General features: G+C 36.5%; 1 protein-coding gene across 1 annotated transcript in view; it reads right to left on the bottom strand.

Annotated features, from left to right (window-relative positions):
• Positions 1 to 21,268, bottom strand: part of LOC144892129 (uncharacterized) — a 75,890-nt gene that overhangs the window by 19,976 nt on the left and 34,646 nt on the right. Inside the window, exon 6 of the mRNA XM_078777349.1 lies at positions 3,682 to 3,735. Within this exon, the coding sequence (XP_078633475.1) occupies positions 3,682 to 3,735 (54 nt within the window). The remainder of the gene's footprint in view (positions 1 to 3,681; positions 3,736 to 21,268) is intronic.

The raw sequence follows: 21,268 nt of genomic DNA, 5'->3' as shown, positions 1-21,268 counted from the left end.
TTGGTGTTTAACATTATATAACATGAACATTGTTGGTGTTCAACATTATATAACACTAGGGCGTGCCCGTACGTGGGTGCAAAAAAACATGCGTGCAAACAACAACAACAAAAAAAAACTTTGAAACCACGTGGCAGTAACGACCACAGAACCCCCCCCCCCCTCTATTTACATGAAATGGTTTGGTCCATTCACAAAGCCAAAGCGAACGGCTTGCGAGTACGGTAGAACCCCCCCCCCCCCCTCTATTTACATGAAATGGTTTGGTCCATTCGCAAAGCCAAAGCGAACGGCTTGCGAGTACGGTGACCATACCTTGGGAACCACTTGTCCGATTAATTTCAAACCTTGAAAAGGCACATCCTCGGGTCCCCAGCAATATACCTGGCAAGTTTCAAGTATATCGGACCCGTGGTTGTCGAGAAACAGCGGTCACAGACAAACACACACACAGACACACACACATACACACAGAGATTACTGGAATTATAGATAAATGAACATTGTTGGTGTTTAACATGAACGTTGTTGGTGTTTAACATTATATAACATGAACATTGTTGGTGTTTAACATTATATAACATGAACATTGTTGTTGTTTAACATTATATAACAGCTCCATTTTTGTTGTTTAACATTTTATAACAGGAACTTTGTTGTTTAACATTATATAACAGGAACGTTGTTGGTGTTTAACATTATATAACAGGAATGTTGTTGGTGTTTAACATTATATAACAGTAACATTTGTGTTGTTTAACATTATATAACAGGAACATTGTTGGTGTTTAACATTATATAACAGGAACGTTGTTGGTGTTTAACATTATATAACAGGAACATTGTTGGTGTTTAACATTATATAATATTGTTGTGGAAATGAGAATTGTGTTTTTTATTGTTGTAAAAATATCACCCTCCTTCCTCTAGTTGTGTATAAAGGTCAAAGGGCGTCCCTTAGTTAGGTCATATACAATCGCGTTAGCCAATCATAGATTTCCTGCTTGATGGTAGTTATTTCCTTATTCTGTGTATTAGGTTAAGGCTTTGTCTTCCATTAATTAATACTCCATTGCACCGAATTCAAATAGAGTAGATTCCCTTTCATTCCCATTCCTAAAGCCTCGATTGCCAACTGCATTCGCCGCCATTGCCATGTGCTCCGGCTCGGAGAAGAAAGGCGTGTCTCCACCTCGTCATAGAGCGGAGGAGTGAGTCGGCCCCGCTCAACCAACCCAGCCAAAGGGGTTTGGCTTGAGAGGGCGGGGGAAGAGCGATCGGGGAGGTTCGCAAAGGTTGAAGGGCGGGGCCTATATAACCCGCAGCGGGACGCTCCCCACGCCAGATGAGTTCTGAGTCCAAGAGAGATGCGCCTGAGATAAGTCCAGAGGAGGTGAGACGAGCTTCGGAGAGAGATGCACAAAAGAGTCCACCGCAGCTTGTGAACAAACCGCAGCTTGGAGCGTCGACGGCGGTGACGACAGTTGCGGCCAAGAAGCCACGTCGCCGTGCGGAGACGATTGGGGAGAGTCGGCGGCTGCTCAACTCGAGCCGGGACCACACCCACCACCCGCATCCTTCCAGCTCTGTGGACCACTTGGACCTTCCCCTCCTTCCAGCCAATCGTTCCTGCCTTCATTTCCCCATTCGTGTGAGTTTGATTGTCGTCCGTTTTGTGTGTCTTGTCCTGGGGTATTAATTAAGACTGTAGGTAAGCTAGCGTTGCACTGTGTCTCCTTGATTCCTTCTGTCTTTATTTTATTATCCTTCCTCCTCCTTGGTTTCTTTTGGTTGTAAATAGTAGTAATAAATTATAGTCGTATTGCAAACCCTTTTTGTCTTCTTCTTCTTCACATCCATCGTCTTTGTCTTTTCCCAATTGAATACCTGTGGCACGATTTGGCCAACATAAAGGAATCGGGTCTAGTCATTGTCAACGGTTCGGGCCGTGGCTGCCATCCGCTCAGCAAATTAACATCTTATCCGCGGTCACGAACGAAGCTGCTCACCGGCCTTTCCGGAGGCCGCGGTGCAGCTTCAGGGACCACGTCAGTCAGTAACAAACGAGGGGACTAATCCCCCCTCAAAAGGGGAACCATAGGCCGACGTTGGGTTCCGTAACAATATGAACATTTTTGTTGTTTAACATTATATAACAGGAACTTTGTTGGTGTTTAACATTATATAACAGGAACGTTGTTGGTGTTTAACATTATATAACAGGAACATTGTTGTTGTTTAACATTATATAACAGGAACATTGTTGGTGTTTAACATTATATAACAGGAACATTGTTGGTGTTTAACATTATATAACAGGAACATTGTTGTTGTTTAACATTATATAACAGGAACATTGTTGTTGTTTAACATTATATAACAGAAACATTGTTGGTGTTTAATATTATATAACAGGAACATTTTTGTTGTTTAACATTAGAAAACAGGAACATTGATGTTGTTTAACGTTACATAACAGGAACATTTTTGTTGTTTAAGATTAGAAAACAGGAACAATGTTGGTGTTTAACATTATAGTACAGGAACATTGATGTTGTTCAACATTATATAACAGGAACATTTTTGTTGTTTAACATTATATAACAGGAACATTGTTGGTGTTTAACATTATATAACAGGAACGTTTTTGGTGTTTAACATTATATAACATGAACATTGTTGTTGTTTAACATTATATAACAGGAACGTTGTTGGTGTTTAACATGATATAACATGAATATTGTTGGTGTTAAACATTATACAACAAGAACATTGTTGTTGTTTAACATAATATAACATGAACATTGTTGGTGTTTCACATTATACAACAAGAACATTGTTGGTGTTTAACATCATATAACAGGAACATTGTTGGTGTTTAACATTATATAACAGGAACATTGTTGGTGTTTAACATTATATTACAGTAACATTGTTGGTGTTGAACATTATATAACATGAACATTGTTGTTGTTTAACATTATATAACAGGAACGTTGTTGGTGTTTAACATTATATAACAGGAACATTGTTGGTGTTTAACATTGTATAAGAGGAACGTTGTTGGTGTTTAACATTGTAAAACAGGAACATTGATGTTGTTTAACATTATATAACAGGAACATTGATGGTGTTTAACATTATATGACAGGAACGTTGTTGGTGTTTAACATTATATTACAGGAACATTTTTGTTGTTTAACATTATATAACAGGAACATTTTTGTTGTTTAACATGATATAAAAGGAACGTTGTTGGTGTTTAACATTATCTAACAGGAACATTGATGTTGTTTAACATTATATAACAGGAACGTTGATGTTGTTTAACATTATATAAAAGTAACGTTGTTGGTGTTTAACATTATACAACAGGAACATTGATGTTGTTTAACATTATATAACAGGAACGTTGATGTTGTTTAACATTATATAAAAGGAACGTTGTTGGTGTTTAACATTATATAACAGGAACGTTGATGTTGTTTAACATTATATAACAGGAACATTGTTGGTGTTTAACATTATATAACAGTAACATTGTTGGTGTTTAACATTATATAACAGGAACATTGATGTTGTTTAACATTATATAACAGGAACATTGTTGGTGTTTAACATTATATAACAGGAACATTGTTGGTGTTTAACATTATATAACAGGAACATTGTTGCGCAAACCTTTGATAAACAAGTGCTCATCAACGAATTCGGTCTCCATTTTCACAATAAAATCTGAAAATAAAAACATCACAAACAAACTCAAGTTTAAGGAGCATTTCTCAAGAAAATCATCATCACAATAGATATTCAGAAAATTTGTACTTTTCAATCCCATGAAAAATAGATTTTTCAAACGGTTTTTGAAACGAAGACTTTTTACTTACACAAAGTGAAGGAAACAAACCCAACAATCTCTCTTGGTCAATATTTACAAACAAACAAAGGTACCTGGCATTGCCTTCCACACCACACTCCCACCACACTCCCTCTGGATACCACCACACTCCCTCCGGATACCACCACACTTCCTCAGGACTCCCACCACACTCCCTCAGGACTCCCACCACACTCCCTCAGGACTCCCACCACACTCCCTCAGGACTCCCACCACACTCCCTCAGGACTCCCACCACACTCCCTCAGGACTCCCAACACACTCCCTCAGGACTCCCAACACACTCCCTCAGGACTCCCACCACACTCCCTCAGGACTCCCACCACACCCCCTCCGGACTCCCACCACACTCCCTCCGGACTCCCACCACAGTAGGTGATAAATGTTGCTTCTGGGACACCTCCGTTTAACATGGGAAATCCCTATCTAATGTCATTTACCCCCCTGTCTTTTTCAAAAATCATAAACACCTCTATTTCTCCCTCTATGAACCTATAATCCTTCTCACCTTATGAATCTATAATCCTTCTCGCCTTATGAACCTATAATCCTTCTCACCTTATGAACCTATGATTTTCTTCCTTTATGAACCTATAATCCTTCTAGCCTTATGAACCTATGATCCTTCTCACTTACATGTAATTTTTACCCTATTCCCCCCACTACCCCCTTAATGTAGTTCCTTAGACCACTCTACTAATGAGCCTATAAATATATTATCTCTTTCTAACTTTTTAAAGAGTTCCATTCTCCTATAGAACTCATCCCCATCAAGTATATTTATAAAGTATACAGGTTCCTTAACCTTTTGTTGTGAAAGTATAAAGTGGTATGTTTCACAGAGGGTTCTTGTTTGACCTCCTCCTCTCCCACATACCATTTTAAAATTATAATATTTATTATCCGATTGATAACCATTAAAGTTCTCACTCCACTCTAATATATTTTTCTTCCCGCCCTCCATTACCCCACTTAACAAATGAATACGTTTATCCGTCTTGAGAACCTTCTGACCAGTGATTCTCTCAACCTCTTGAATCTGATATTTTTCACATTCGTTATGTTTTCCATTTATATACCACGGTTGATTACACCTCCACTCTTTAGTCTGGTTGATACTTGGTTCTATCATTTATGGCGAAACATTGCATCATCTTTTGTTGAGCCAGTTGCCAACGTGGCACAGGATGACTCAGCCATGACTCAGCCATGACTCAGCCTTACCTATAAAGGCTCTAACCACACCTTGCTTTTTTAAACACACATTATGTTTCTCTGGAGGATGGAGGATGAAGCTTTATCAGAAGACAGGTAAGTTTTTTTTGTTCTCACGATTAATTATTCATTGTCTTATATGGAACATCATTAACAGCCTCTCAATAATTATTGTTTTTTCTCTTTTTACAGTTTATCTTTATCAAAGCTGGTGATTGATGTTGAAAATGAAGTCAATGATTTTCACCAACAAAGGGAGGATTTGAATGAAACGCTTACAGAATTCACTGAAGTTCGGAGGGGTCTTCATAATGAGATGGTTGAGTGTTTAGAAAGCCTCTCTCACCCGTTAATATTCTCCAAGGTTGTCTCAACAACAGAACCAATGACTGACAACGAATTAAACACCTTGTTTGAAATTCTATGCGAGAGGTAAGAGATATAATTAATTATTCACAAACTTCAATCCATTAATTTTCTCCTTTTTATCAAAGTTGGTGGTTGAATAACTGTGTGTTAAAGGTGCTGTGTGGCAAAGTGAGCTGTGTGTTATTTCCTTTAACTAACTGTTTGTTTTATTCCAGCATGAAAAACCAACCAAGCAACATGAAGTTTGATGAAACCCAGGGATTTCACAACTTCGACGACCGGAGGAGTGTCAACTCATTTCCTGCTCATGTGAGTTGAAAAATTTGGAAAAAATGGAGTTTCTCATTTATGGTCCTAGGCTGCCCTCATGTGGTTTTGGGATGGCATGGCAGGCAAATACTGTGTTTGGTGAATTTAATTTAAAATCCCTTTTGTGCCTTGCAGACACAAAAGAAATTGGTGAAGCCAACATGGGAGACAAAATTATGTTGGATTGCCTTGGAAGAAACTGAATTCAACTCATTTCCTGCTCATGTGAATTGAAAAATTTGGAAAAATGGAGTTTCTCATTTATGGTCCTAGACTGCCCTCATGTGGTTTTGGGATGGCATGGCAGGCAAATACTGTGTTTGGTGAATTTAATTTAAAATCCCTTTTGTGCCTTGCAGACACAAAAGAAATTGGTGAAGCCAACATGGGAGACAACATTATGTTGGACTGCCTTAGAAGAAACTGAATTTATGGAAGAAACTGAATTTATACCTCGTGAAAAATGTTTTATAATAATTTTTATGTTTTTAATGTTATTTAATAATTTTGATTTTATTACTGTATTTATACCACATGATACCTTGGAAGAAACTGAATTTATACCTCGTGAAAAATGTTTTATTATAATTTTTATGTTTTTAATGTTATTTAATAATTTTGATTTTATTCGCTTTTTTTTTTTTTTTTTTTTTTGTATACAAGATCGAGGCTCGTGAAAGAGCGAACATTAATCACACAGAAAGACAAACAGACACATAAAACAAATAACATCGGGAGCGGTAGACAAGATGGGGAGAGAGGGGGCAGGACACAAACACAACATTTGAGAGCAGGGACCGAGAGACATGGAGACATCGAGAGATCTGTGGGAGGGAGAGGGCTTTGGGGGGGAGGCATGTGAAGGGGGGGGGGGTGGGAGAGGTATAAACATATGGACACTGCCAGGACTTCCAGGAAAAAAGTTGGAATTTCAAATAAGGTGGATCTGGGGTGAATTAGTGGGGGTAGAAAAGATCAAGGTTTTGGATGGGGGAAGATAAGAGATGGTGGTGAACAGCTGTTTTAAAGACCTGGAGGGAGGAGTGGGATTGAACGGAGTGTGGGAGTTTGTTCCAGAGGCGGGAGAAAAGAGGAATAAAAGAGTGAAGATGAGCAGAAAGCCGAGATTTCGGCAGTTTAACCATCAGAGGGTTGCTGGCAGATCTTGTGCGACCTGTAGGAATATTTGGGGGACAGAGCACAGAGAGAGCTGGGGGAGCAAGGCCGGAGAGGAGTCGGTAGAAGACAGAAAGACCACCTACCTGCCTGCGGTGAGTGAGTGAAAGGCCCTCAGAGGTAGCTTCATCGCGGGAGATTCCAATGATTTTGAAAGCTTTGGATTCAACAGCGTGAAGCCGGGCCAGGTGTGAGGCAGGAGCACCAGCCCATAGGGGAGAACAGTATTCCATTGAGCTGCGGATGAAAGCCTTGTATGTGGTGAGGAGCTCAGGTGTGCCGGGGAAGGACTTCGCACGACGGAGGATGCCCAGTCGGCGACTGGCTTTGGAGGCCAGCTTGGAAATGTGGTTTTCCCAAGAAAGATCATGGCAGATAGTGAGACCCAAAAGCTTGAGCGACAGAACTTCTTGGAGAAGATTGTTGAGAAAGTAGATGGGAGGGTTGTCCAGTCGATCTTTTCGGAGAGACATAGTAAGAGAGTGAGATTTGTCAGGATTGAAAGACATGTTCCACTTGTTTGACCAGTCTGTGATTTTGTCCAGGTCTTCAGAGAGTGAGGAGGCTGCAGACTGCCGATCTGAGGGAAGAGGAATGGAGCGGCAGAGAGTGGAGTCATCAGCAAAGAGATAGAGAGGATTTTCCAGAGAGTCGGAGAGATCATTGATAAAGACCAGAAAAAGCACAGGGCCCAGCACACTGCCTTGGGGAACTCCAGCCTGAACAGGAAGAGGAGATGAGAGAAACCCATTCAGGGCCACACGTTGACTACGACTAGAGAGGAAGTCCACCAGAGTTGGAGAGACGACAGTGATGGCGGGGAGTGGGTTGGCATTCTCTCAAGCAGGGATTCAACCCAAGCCAACTGAAGGCGAGATGGGATAAATCTGTGCATGAGAGAGATCAGTTTGCTTTGGAAGAATTCCCAGGAAGAATTGATGTCAGAGGCAGTGGAGATGGGAGACCAATCCAGACGATTGATGGCTGCTTGAAGACCGTACCGGTCGGCCTGAGTGAAATGCCAGACTCGTCGACGCTGAGGAGGCTCTCTGAGAATGGCCAGAGAGATGTCCACTTTGACAAGCACATGATCAGAAGAACCGATTGGAGCAGAAGAAGAGCAGCAGACATTAGCAGGGAAGTTTGTCATAACCAAGTCTAGAAGAGAAGATACTCCATTGGCTGAGATCCGGGTCGGGAAATTGACAGATTGTGTCAATCCCAGTGAGTCACAGAAGTCCTTTGCTGAGGTGCCATGACTGGTGAGAGAGGAACCCACACCCAACCAGGTGGCATGATGACAGTTGAAGTCACCACATATGAGGAAGAGAGAGTTGGGATGAGTGGATAGAAGTTGGTCCATGTTGTCAGACAGTGAAATGTAGATTGAGTCATCACTGTTTGGGGGACGGTACAGAACACATATGAACAAAAGGTGGGAGTGGAGAGGGAGCCGTAGCCAGAGGTACTCCTGGGGGTGAGGAGGAAAGAGGGCAGTGCAAGGAGAGTGAGGAAGAGAGTTTTTGATAAAGATAGCCACCCCACCACCAGGCCGAGGCTCAGGTCTATCATACCGGAGGAGGGAGTAACCAGGAAGAGATATTAAGGAATCAGAGACATCTTGAGGGAGGAAAGTCTCTGTTAAGCAGATCAAGTCTGGATTGTCAGAAGCAACCTGTATGGAGAGATCAGTCAGGTTTGAGCGAAGGCCCCGGATGTTTGAGGTCCATATCGTTAATGAAGAGAGAGGGGGAGCATCAGGTACAGGACAGGGGAGGGGAGGAGTAGGGTAAGATGAAGGATGAGAGGGGCAGGTAGGGAGAGCAGTTGATAGTGTGTCAGATATTGCAGAAGAGTTCCAAGAAAGGGAAGGATGAGGAGGATGAAAGGTTTGATGGTGAAGGGATGAGGCACAGTGAGGGGTTGTTTGAGGGGGGGCAGAGGAAAGTAGAAGGTTTGGGGGGGTGGAGGTATGAGATAGAAGGGAGACGAAGTGGGGAGGAGGCAGCATGGAGGAGGAGGGGGGAGGAGGGAGAATTGGAGAGGAATGGTATGGGGGGAGAATTGAATGGGAGGGGTTAGGGGGGAGTTTTGAAGGGGAGGAGTGAGGGGGGAGTTTAGGAGGGGAGGCGCAAGGGGGGAGTTTTGGAGGGAAGGGGCAAGGGGGAAGTTTAGAAGTGGAGGGACAAGGGGGGAGTTTAGGAGTGTAGGGGCAAGGGGGGGATTTGGAGGGGAGGGGCAAGGGGGGAGTTTAGGAGGGGAAGGGCAAGGGGAGAGTTCAGGAGTGGAGGGGCAAGGGGGGGATTTGGAGGGGAGGGGCAAGGGGGGAGTTTAGGAGGGGAAGGGCAAGGGGGGAGTTCAGGAGTGGAGGGGCAAGGGGGGAGTTCAGGAGTGGAGGGGCAAGGGGGGAGTTTAGGAGTGTAGGTGCAAGGGGGGGGGATTTGGATGGGAGGTGCAAGGGGGGGGATTTGGATGGGAGGGGCAAGAGGGGAGTTTAGAAAGTGGATGATTAATGAAAGACGAACATTGATAACAAATTGGGTTTGTTGTGATTTTCAAGTTAGCAATCCGATTCAGAACGATGGAGGAGGGATGGAATGAATGTGAATTTAGACCATGTAGTGAGGGAGACGTATAAGATATTGAATTTCTTTTTTTTGAAGTGGAATGCATTGGAGAGGAAATTGAGAAAAGCCTTTTAAATAGGAAGAAAAACAGCGTGTTGTAATATACCACTGAAATAAACACAGAAGGGGAAAGGTTAAACATATTTAAATAATATTTAAACAGAACTGTGAACAATCTTCTATGCACAAAATACCAACGGGGGGAGAGCCGAGAGGGACCACCACGAGTCACGTGAACAGGGCAAACGGTGGATGGCTTTGTCCAGAATTATTTCATTCTTAATTACAAAAACAGAATAAAGGAAAAAAAGATGGGAAGGTGCACCCCCACCCTTGATCCCCCCTCATCCCACCCCTCCCCTCCCCTTGTGTGTGTGGGGAAGGTGGGGGTGGGATGAGGGGGGATCAAGGGTGGGGGCGCACAGGGGTGGGGGATGATGGGTGTGGTCTGTGTGGGTGTGGTCTGTGTGGGTGTGGTCTGTGTGGGCGGGGTCTGTGTGGGTGTGGTCTGTGTGGGCGGGGTCTGTGTGGGCGGGGTTTGTGGGTGGGGTCTGTGTGGGTGTGGCTTATGATTTTTATTTATTTATTTAATTTTTTTTTATTACTACTAATTAAATTACCTAATCTGGGTGGATGAAAGTATGGATGGTTGTTGTTTAATGAATTATCAGTTTTGTTTTTTGTAATTCTTGTGAGTAAAATGAACCCAAGATTTCTTCCCAAATCATATCATATAATTTGTAAGTCCAAGGCATAGTATCCATTACATCAACGATTTTGAATAATTCATTAGTCCATCTCTTTGTATAACCTTTCTCAAAATGACTTTTCCATCTGTATATTCTTACAATATCACCAACTTTGAACTTGGGCTTTCTCAAATTAATCTCCTTTTCATATTCTAATTTTGTAAATGTTTCTGATGGTTTTCATTTTGTTGATGAATGAACTGTATTATTGTAATTATTTACAATATCCTGAATAAAATACACCCATTGTTGAGAATCAAGTTGTGTGAATTTTTTATATAATTTCTCTTTTAAAGTACGATTAAAATGCTCAATAACAACTGCTTTTCCTTCATTAAAGGTGCTGTATAATTTAATACCCTCCCCCTTAAGAAATTTCATAAATATTTTGTTATAGAACTCTGTTCCCTCATCGGTCCACAGTTTCTTTGGTTTTCTTTTACTTTTATTAAATATCTGTTGGAAGGCTAACATCAGAGTATAACCTCTCTTGTTTTTCAAAGGAACAACCCAAGCAAATCTACTCCTCAAATCAATTACGGTTAAAGCATACTTGTATCCCTCATCATTTTTTAGTTCAATTAAATCAGCGGACCATATGTGGTCGGTGTATTTAGAATAAACTTTCCTTCTTTTAAACTTTGTGATTATAGGTTTATGTAATTCATCAGCCAAAAGCTCCTCAGTCTTGATGACATCATTGGAGCCTAATAGTTTTTTGAGGGTGAATAACCAAGGCCAAGTTTCAATTTAGCATTTATCAAATTTCTCACAACAAACCTATCAACCTTCTCTCTCAACGTTGGATTTTGTAGCAAAGACAAATTATACAACATTTCTCTGTCGGCTTTATGTTTTTCAGTCAACGTAGTGGTTTTCCCATAAGCAATATCATGCTTCATACACACTTCGTCAACCCTATTTGTAGGTTTAGACCAAGGTTTAGGATTGTCAGCCTCATCTAATCTTTTATCCAGGTTTGTTCCAAGACCACAGAAAGAATATCCAGGTAGATGTAGTTCCCCTGGAATTCCAGTTGTTGTAAATTTACTTCCTGACAAAAACTTTTGTATGTCTCCTCCACTTTTAGGAGAGATGAATTGGCACTTTTTAGAGCCACACACTTGACATATTCCTTTTTGATAAACTCTATTATTTTTAGCTTTAACAAAGGAGATATTTTTAGATTTAGTTTTCTTTTTACATTTGAGACAATAACTCATATTTATTTATGAGAAAAAGTCCTACATAGTGCCAAAGCCTTTTGGGTTTTCAACATATACATTTCTATCTTGATTTTTAAAACATAAAGAATCCTTAGGAATGCCTCCACTCTCTCCTCCATTTATTTACAAATAAAACGAACTAAAGTCAATAACACCAACATCATCAACTATATGTTGTATATCTGCTCTCTGAATTTATTATAGCAAATTAAAAAACCAATATCTTCATAAGAGTCATTAGTTCTTTATTTTCCTCTTCGGTGCGTTGAGATTGATTTATTTGTCGTAATAACTTCAATCTTTCATTAATCTCAGGAATGGTCATATTTTTATATTTTTCCCCCCTCTCTCTTTCCTCCCTCTCCTCCTCCTCCTCCTTTTCCTCCCTTTCCTCCCTCTCCTCCTTCTCCTCCCTTTCATCCTTCTCCTTTTCCTTTTTCTCCCTCTCCCTTTCCTCCTTCTCCTCCTTCTCTCTTTCCTCCTTCTCTTCTTCAACTCCTTCCTCCTCTTCTTCAACTCCTTCCTCATCCCTTGCTATCCTTGAGCTTGAGCCCCAAAGAATATTATACATATACTCATCTGGATTTTGAGATATTCTTGTATCTATAAATATTTTTCTCATAATAGGATACCAATAAGATTTGTTGACGATTTCTAAAAGAGTTTTATATTTCATAACTTTGAGAAGTTAATTTTTATTTAATATTTTAAACAAGTCTCTATTTGTGGGTTTAGCAATATCAGTATAAGGCCAGTTTTTAATGACAAAATTTCCATGTATATGCTCCAAATCATAAGGTATGTAATACCGAGCACCCTTTTCTTGTAGGTATCCCTGAATACAAAAATTATAATTCTCTTGTAGTCTTTTTCCTGCCATTATTAATCTCAGAAATATATGTGAGAATAACATTATGACAGGTAATACCACCCCATCTTCCCACTACCAAATCGGTTTGTATTCCTCGGCTTTCAATCCTTATCTCATTACCTTCCTTCTTTGTCATGCTAACCATCGCTATACTATCATATATTTTTCTTTTCTTAAAACCATGTATTTGTTGTTTATTAATTGTACTTCCACATAAATCCTTATCCTCACCAAGTGGATAATATTCTACTTTACGAGACTGATTCAAATCATGTAGGTCTTCTATGTTTATTGAAAAAGACCAATTATACCCTAAATCAGGCATATCATACCCCCATTTATTAATTCGCATATTAACTATATGTCCTTTATAAAATTCAATTGTAAGCAGGTAGTTAAATTCAATGAGGAAAGGTGTATGGTCAGTATAACCAGGTGTTGTGGTTGTAAATTTTACTTGTTTAACAAAACGTGCTGTTTTCTTTAAAAATATATATTGTGATAAATCACTAAATCTAATTAAGTCATTCGCATCTGTTGGGTTTGGATAATTGATTAATTTATAAGTATTCTTCATATTAATATTTTTACTTATACTATATTTTTGTCGTTCAGCCTGTGCCTTTGTATAATAATTTGATAAATCAATATCCTGAGAGGATTTTCCAAAGATAGAACCATCTTTTCCAACACAAGTCATTTATATTAGATTAAAAATGATATCATAAAAATGTTCATTATTGTTGAGTTGAAATAATACATATAAACATAATTGACCACAACATTTAGAATTAATTTCTTGAACTTGAAATGTTTGATAAACACCATTCTGTAAGAATTGTATTAGTTCAACAGGCGGTGGCATACCATAACTATCAAAATAATATTTATCCTGACTATTATGAATACAAACCCAATGAGAACCATTCTGTGTGTCTAAATTCATAATAATATTCATTGTATTCTTGGACAACTTTTTAAATTCATCTCTCATACAAATAACCACATTATCAATTTTTAGTTTTTTACAATATTTAGTAAGTTCTATATTTGACGTTGTATTCTTTCCAAATTGTTTAAACCATTTATCCATTTATTTATGAGAAAGATATAACCCATTACCCCTTTTAGTTAGTTTAACACCTGCTTGAGCGATAGAGGAAAGCATATCTCCAACTAACAATCTAGCTTTATCAGGTAGACTTTCAAGTTTTTGAGCAAAATCCACAATTACACCACTTCCACTAATTTGTTTCTCCAACTCCTTGTTATGTCTTTCCAATTCTTTTTGAGCTTTTAGTTGTGCCTTCCTTTCGTTAGCAGTTTTTACCGCTGCTGAAATACCACCAGTCAATGCTCCCGCCGCACTTAAACCAGCAAATAAAGGAATTAGAAACGGGAGAAATCCTCCCTCTTGTATTGAATATTTCTTTAACATAGGTTTTGTCATTTTAATTGTAAGTGAACCAGCATCATTTAGTGTTTTTACCTGCTCTCTTGTGAGTAAAACATCAATTCTTACTGCTCCTTTTCTTTGAATTGTATTAACGTTAATAATACAAGGCTTTTGATTTTTAATGCAAGATGTTAATTTATTAAGATTGATTTGATTAACATATACCAATTCTTTCCAACTCATTTATTTATGAGAAAAAACCTTTGTGATATTAATCATAACACCATTATCTGTATTAATCTGTAATTCTGTTTCCTCCAAAAGCAAACAATAAGCATCAACTTCTTCATTCTCTCCTCTTTCAATGTATAGAGAAGTATCCACTCTATTAGACTTTATAGTTTCCTTTTGAGAACTCAGGTCAATTGCGTAGATTGTATAAAGTTTTTGAAACGCAACCATATCCAAAATAGGTTCATTATTACCGTTGCTTTCACACACCTTTTGGTAAGACTTGTAGGCTTCCGCATAATCATTTTTTTCCCAATCAATTTCCAATCTATCTCGCGGATAAAATGTTCCATCAAGAGAAACCCGAAGTTGTTTCACCTTAGCATTATCACTCAGCGCATTATTCTTATCAGTACCCTCCTCTCCATCTGGTTTCTTAAAAATGAGCCATAGGTATCGTGGCTTTCCTTCAAGAACACCCAAATTCCAAGTGTAGGTAGTGTGTTCCAGTTTAACGTGTTGACATCTTCTTTTAAGGTATGATACATTTAGCGGTTTCTTTGAGTTAAGTCTTCTATTTAACATCTCTTCCGTTTTAAGATTAGGAGTATATTCACTAATATACCAACACAAATCATTAATAACAAATTTATTATTGTCGCCAAAAGCATTTTCAACCCCAAAAAGCAACCTATTTACATTATCATTCCTTTGTAGTTGAAATCTAATTTTAAGACCATACAAAACTTTATCATAATCACAAAATCCAAATATACCTTTCAGAGGTACTGCTACGGTAAAACTATTCTCTGCTTTTGTATCATCATTATACATTGACTTCCTTTGACTATAACCAGGGTCAGCATTTGTTCCCGTTGACATATCAGGAATAAAACCTTCAACAGCTCCCTTACCCATTCTATCACTAAACGAATATAGTGTAAATTTCATCATTTCAGATATCGTAGAGACATAATCAACCGCTTCAACCTCTTGTGTTCCAATATACAGGCGGACACTATCAAACATTTTCCAGAAGAAATCATTTACGAGTGTAGCATTAGTATTATTCGCAGCCTTAGTGAATTTAAATTTACACAGCAAGAAACTATCAGCTATATTCAAGTAAGTTTGTTGATTATTTATTTCAAAACTTTTTGTTCCGTTTGAATTCCAGTCTGTTCCTGTTATAGCATTTACCTTAAAATAGTCTTCCTTTTTAGTAGAGTTTGAAATGATAATCGTATCATCCAAATCATAGATACGATCAATCGCTTCCATACTTGTATTTATATAGCATTAAAATCGTTGAAACCCTGACCCAAGTATTTTAATGATTTTTTTGTCGTTCTTGTGAAGATAGTTGAGTTTTGCCTTTTTTAATTTCTTTGATTGCTTGTAATTTATGAGACTCCTTTTGAGCATCTTTTATACTCTTTATAGCACCCGCAACTGAGCCCACGGCTGAAGCAGTTGAACCAATTAGGTCTTTATGTTTAAGGATGGTTGAACCAATACCCATTAGAGTATCAATTATCCCATCTCCTTTATTTCTAAATTGATGTCCCACACCCCGTTGTCTCTTTGGTTTATAGTATCCTCTACCAAGAAACATACCTTCACCCTTATAGTATGGTGAAAGGAACATCCCATCCCCTGTAATTATTTTATATTTTCCCAACTCGTGTTTTCTCACAATAACCATTATTTATTTATTGAAAAACTTCACGTAGGTGAATTCTGATGGATATAATTTCATCATTAAAGGATATCATACGATTATCTTGGTCGGTTATCCTAAAATTTACTCTGTATATGGTTTTTCCTGACACAGGTAAATAGACAAGATTTTTGGGTTCCATATTAAATTTATAACCAATCGGGGTTGAGTATGCACTGAATGAAAATATTGTATTTGTTCTTATTCCATCGTTATAAGCACCATCAATCAAATCACAATGAATTAATACTGAATTTATACCGGAGGATATTTGAATGACATTATCACTGTAAGACGTCCCGTTAGTTTCAATCTTTTTAGAAGAGAAACCCAATAGCTCTCTGAACGAATTTTCAATCGTGAAATCAACTTTATAATTATTTTTAAGTTTAATAGTCGATTTTGAAGTGTGTTTTTGAATATCTATTACAATATTTTTTGGTTCATCACCTTTTTCTTTCATAAGGCGAGAGACTTCTGAAGATATTTGAGAAATCTCGTAAGCACCGGGTGAAACGGTTACGGTTATAGTTTTATATCCACTTCCTGGATTATAACTAAACTTGTTGTTTTTCTCTGTGATATTAAAAAGGGTATTGTAAGTCTCCATTGACAACAAAGAAGCCTCATATTCTTTTGTGGGGTCAAGTTGTAGTGGGTAAGGGAATGAAGCTGTGTAATCACTCGTTGTGAAATTAAAACTGAGAATTGTGCTTCTCATCTTATTTACTATCTAATAAAATATCTTTGTATTGACATTTATTAATTATTTTCATATTCATCAACTGATCTAAAATGGCGGATGCTTCATTAAAACAATTGTTGTTTCCAGCCTTCTTACTACCTAACAACAATAATAACCTATTAACTAATTGTGATGGGTCATTTGGAAGAAAACTAACACCCGAACCAAGCTTACTTAAAGCATCAATAATATGTTTCTTCTTCTCATTCTTCTTACTTTTACCAGCAACAGAAACTCCATAATCAAGTGCGTTTAGCAACTCAATATACTCTCTATCTTCCTCTCTTTCCATATCAAGCGGTTCATCAAAATAAGGTGAATTAGCATGTCCATCTTTTGTTAGAAGAAACATTAATCTTGGGGTTAATTCAACATTTGGTTGGTCAGAACTTAAGAACACCAATTTATCATTAAATATCAATAACTTTTCTTTCACAAGATGGAACTGTGCTGGTTCTTCTGTTGGAATGAGACCTGCTCTGGTTTTTGAACCCTTCAAATATTCATTGTTTTGAAGAGCTTCCACAACATAATTGGAAAGTTTATTTACCTTCTCAAGATGCCGAAATAATCCTTCATCATCATATTCTAATTCTCCAAGTTCTTGCTCTGTCATTTGACTAAAATCTTTGAGCATTTGAAATTTTTTCGGAGTAAATTCTACCGTGGGAACTGTAGGTGAAATCGTTTGTTGAGTTTTTAAAAGTGGTTTAAAAAATTTCTCTTGTTTTCTTTCAAAGGCTTCTTCACCAGTTAGTTTCTGTCTCCTTTTCTTCTTTATGTCTTCCTGTTGCTTTACAACTTTTGAAACCAACTCTTGATGTTCTTTAAACTTTCTTACTCTTTCTTCGGTATTCATTTTCTGTATTTATTTATTGAAAAATATCATTTGGTATCTCATCTTGTTTCACAACAATATATTTATATTTTCCAATCGTGTGTTTCATATTATTTTCAAATTCCTTCTTACTACATAATGTAGAACAATTATCTCTCCAAAAATTATTTGTATCTATTGAATTTAACTTAAATAAAATAAAAGTATTAGCATTGTTTCTTATTGAGCGCCGAGGGAGTTGAAAATATGACTGACTAAGATAAATACAATTACAAGAAGAATGTCTCCCTCTTGTATAGTAGCTATCCATTACTGTTTGGTTTCTCTCATTAACACAATCATCAAAGATAATGAGGTTCTTTTTTGATTTATCTAAATCTTGAGGTGAAGGTATATCATCCGTATTATCACTGAGAATACAAGTTAGGGGTTTTGGTTTTGATTTTGATTTCTCTGTATCACAAAATAATTGTATTATATCATCAATATTATAATCATTTAGTTTGTTTTGAAGTTTAAATAAACCGATAATGTCTTCCTTTTTAAGACCCGCATTAAAACCCTGTGAGAGTAGTTGATACTCGGGTTGAAAACTTGACTTTGTAAAAATTATTAAATTATCATAATCTAAAAAATTAGGACTAAGGAGCATCTTTAAAAGTAAACAGGTTTTTCCACATCCGCTTGAACCGACTATTAGACATCTCAATGAATTTGGAAGATTTTTATGGTTATTAAATTTTATCTTATTTTCCCAAACGGGTAAAAAATCATTCATTTATATATTTGGAAAACAAGTCATCTAACTTTTTTTGAGTTTTTTGAGAAACTCTATATTTTATCCTGAGTTCAGGTTTAATTTCAAAATAATCCATTATTTTGTTTATATAGTATCTTGTATTAACATTTCCATTAAAATTATTTTGAATAATAAATATCATTAAACCCTTATACATTTCCTCAATACAAATAGTCTCTTCCCTTGTAAGAAATGGTGTATTATCACCATAATACTTAACATTCATCTTTCTTATTAATCTTGTAAAGTAATTCATTTTTGGTTCTAATTTAAAAGAGTTATATATTTTTCTATATTTTTTATTATCATTAATTAAAATTAAATCACAGAAAATACATTGTTTATATGAACCCTCATTATTAAGCCCTATTCTACCACAACGGTGGCAGATTTCTAATTTATCATATGGAGAGTCTGGAAATTCTAAATATCCTTCAGAATTTATCATATTTATAAAGTAAAATTATACTTAAAACAAAGTGCCTTTTTTAGAGGCTTTTTTAAAGATGAAACTGTGCTTAAAGTAAAACACAAAAGACAAATTTCAATCAATCTCTACTTTGGTGGAAGATATAGAAAAATATGTCAAAGATGTTAAATTGAACAAAGATAAATATGGAAATTTTTGGATTAAACCCATAATGGAGAATAACATGTGTCCTTTTATTAAATTTACGGGACAAGCTATGTTAATTAATAACTCTATTAAAGTAAATTTGACAAAAGTTTCTCCACTACTACTAACAATTTACTCAAAGCTTGAAAAGGTCATTGATAAAGAAGCTTTGAAAATGAATGATAAGACCATCAACGATTCTCGAGGAAACATTTGTATATTCTTTAATAGACCCAAAGATGTGGGTGAAATTAATAATATGAATATTAGTGGTGAACTATCATTCCGTACTCTGATTATTAGAGATGATTTGAAAATAACATTTAATGTAAAAAATATTGTGGTTATTAGTTCTAATGAAAGAAAATATATAGATATTGATGGAAGTTTAATGGTATGTAAATGAGTGATATTGACAGTCAATACTCTGAGAGTTATTATACTGAGAGTCTAGGATCTGAAGATAGTTATGATACTAATAGTTTGTGTTCAAATGATAGTTATGAGAGTAGCTTTATTGATGACTCAGATAGTGAAATTGAAATTGATGAACTAGAGTATCTAAACTTTCTGGCTAATACATAGACGCTTTACTTTAAGTAAAGTTATATACATAAAACGAGTTGAAAAGCTCAAATGTGTTTTACTTTAAGTAAAGTTATATACATAAAACGAGTTGAAAAGCTCAAAGGTGTTTTACTTTAAGTAAAGTTATATACATAAAACGAGTTGAAAAGCTCAAAGGTGTTTTACTTTAAGCACAGTTTCATCTTTTTAAAAGCCTCTAAAAAAGGCACTTTGTTTTAAGTATAATTTTACTATATAAATAAAGATGATCAAAGCAACGTATTGCGACATTTGTGAACAAGAATATAAACAATACAAAAGACACCTTAAAACTAACAAACACACATTTAATCTACTTCACCTACTATGTCCTATTCAGAAGGAAACAAAACACTGTTCTGCATGTAATAAAAATATCCTCAAGAAAGGCTTCGAAATACATCTTAAAACAATTCTACATTTATCAAATTTTATCACAACTAAAAACTCTGATGGCGCATTCAAAGGACATATTAAAATAAGAGTCTTTAACTTCAAACCTCCTGAACCAGAGTCTATAGTTGATGCTGTAGAAATAGTTAAACCTGCTGTTCAAACTTTGATTGAAAAAACACTAAAATAAATGAAACCACTTAAATTTTATATGGGAGTAAAATTAGAAATGACAAAGGACGAAGGAGTTATAGATACACCATACATGAGAACTGAGCCACACTTTATATCTTCATATCAAGATTTTAAAACATCAGGAGTCTATGATGAACTTATTAAACAAGAGCAAGATGTGGATAATTCAATCGTAGGAAGTGGCTTCAATATAGGAAAAATTATTTACATAGACATTCATATTCTTAAATCAGATCCTCTAAAAGCTTCTTCCGACATTGATTTACCCAGTGTTATCAAAAATAGAAAAGCAGTTATCAATATCAAAAATAAAGACAATAAATGTTTTCTCTGGTCTATTCTAGCACACTTACATCCTCCACATTTTCATGATGAAAGAGTATCTCATTATAAAAAATATGAGAATACATTAAATACGAAAGATCTAAAGTTTCCTGTGGCTTTAAATGATATTCCTAAATTTGAAAAGATAAATAATTTATCAGTTAATGTTTATGGTCTAACAGAAACAAACAGCATTCAGGTTTTAAAGCTTTCTGACAATTGTAAACAAACTCATATTAATCTTCTATATTTTAATTCAGAGGAAAATTAACATTATACATACATTAAAGATATTGCTAAATTAATAAAACCACAAGTATGTAAAAGAACAAATAAAATATATATTTGTTTGCGTTGTCTTAACTTCTTCCATACACAAGAAAGATTAGATAAACATTCAAATTATTGTGGTGAACATAAATCAACGGTAATCAATATGCCTAAAGAAGGCTCAAATATCACATTCAAAGATGAAAAGAAAAAGATCAAACATCCATTTGTTATATATGCTGATTTTGAAAGTATTCTAGAAAAAATAGATACTGCTTCTCCAGATCCAAAAGAATCATACACAAATAAATATCAAAAACATACTCCTTGCGGTTTTTGTTATTATATCAAATCATCCGTTCGTGATAAATATAACAAGTTAGAGGAGTATTGAGGCTCAAATACCCCAGAGGAGTTTGTGAAACGACTAGAAAAAGATTGTGTCCGATTGACCAAGATAATGAGAGAAACTAATAAACCAATGTCCTTGACGAGTGAACAGAAAAGGGAATTTAGAAAAAACAATGCTTGTCATATTTGTGAGGAAAAAATTGGTGAAGGTCTAAAGGTTAGAGATCATTGTCATCTCACTGGTAAATATAGAGGTCCAGCTCATCAAAGTTGTAATATTAATTATCAACTCCCCTCTTTCATTCCTGTCTTTCTTCATAACAACGCTCATTATGATACGCATC

The sequence above is a fragment of the Myxine glutinosa genome, chromosome 5 (genome assembly GCF_964187855.1).
Source record: "Myxine glutinosa chromosome 5, kmMyxGlut1.1, whole genome shotgun sequence".
Taxonomy (NCBI): Eukaryota; Metazoa; Chordata; class Myxini; order Myxiniformes; family Myxinidae; genus Myxine; species Myxine glutinosa.
This window is presented reverse-complemented; position numbering and strand designations above follow the sequence as displayed.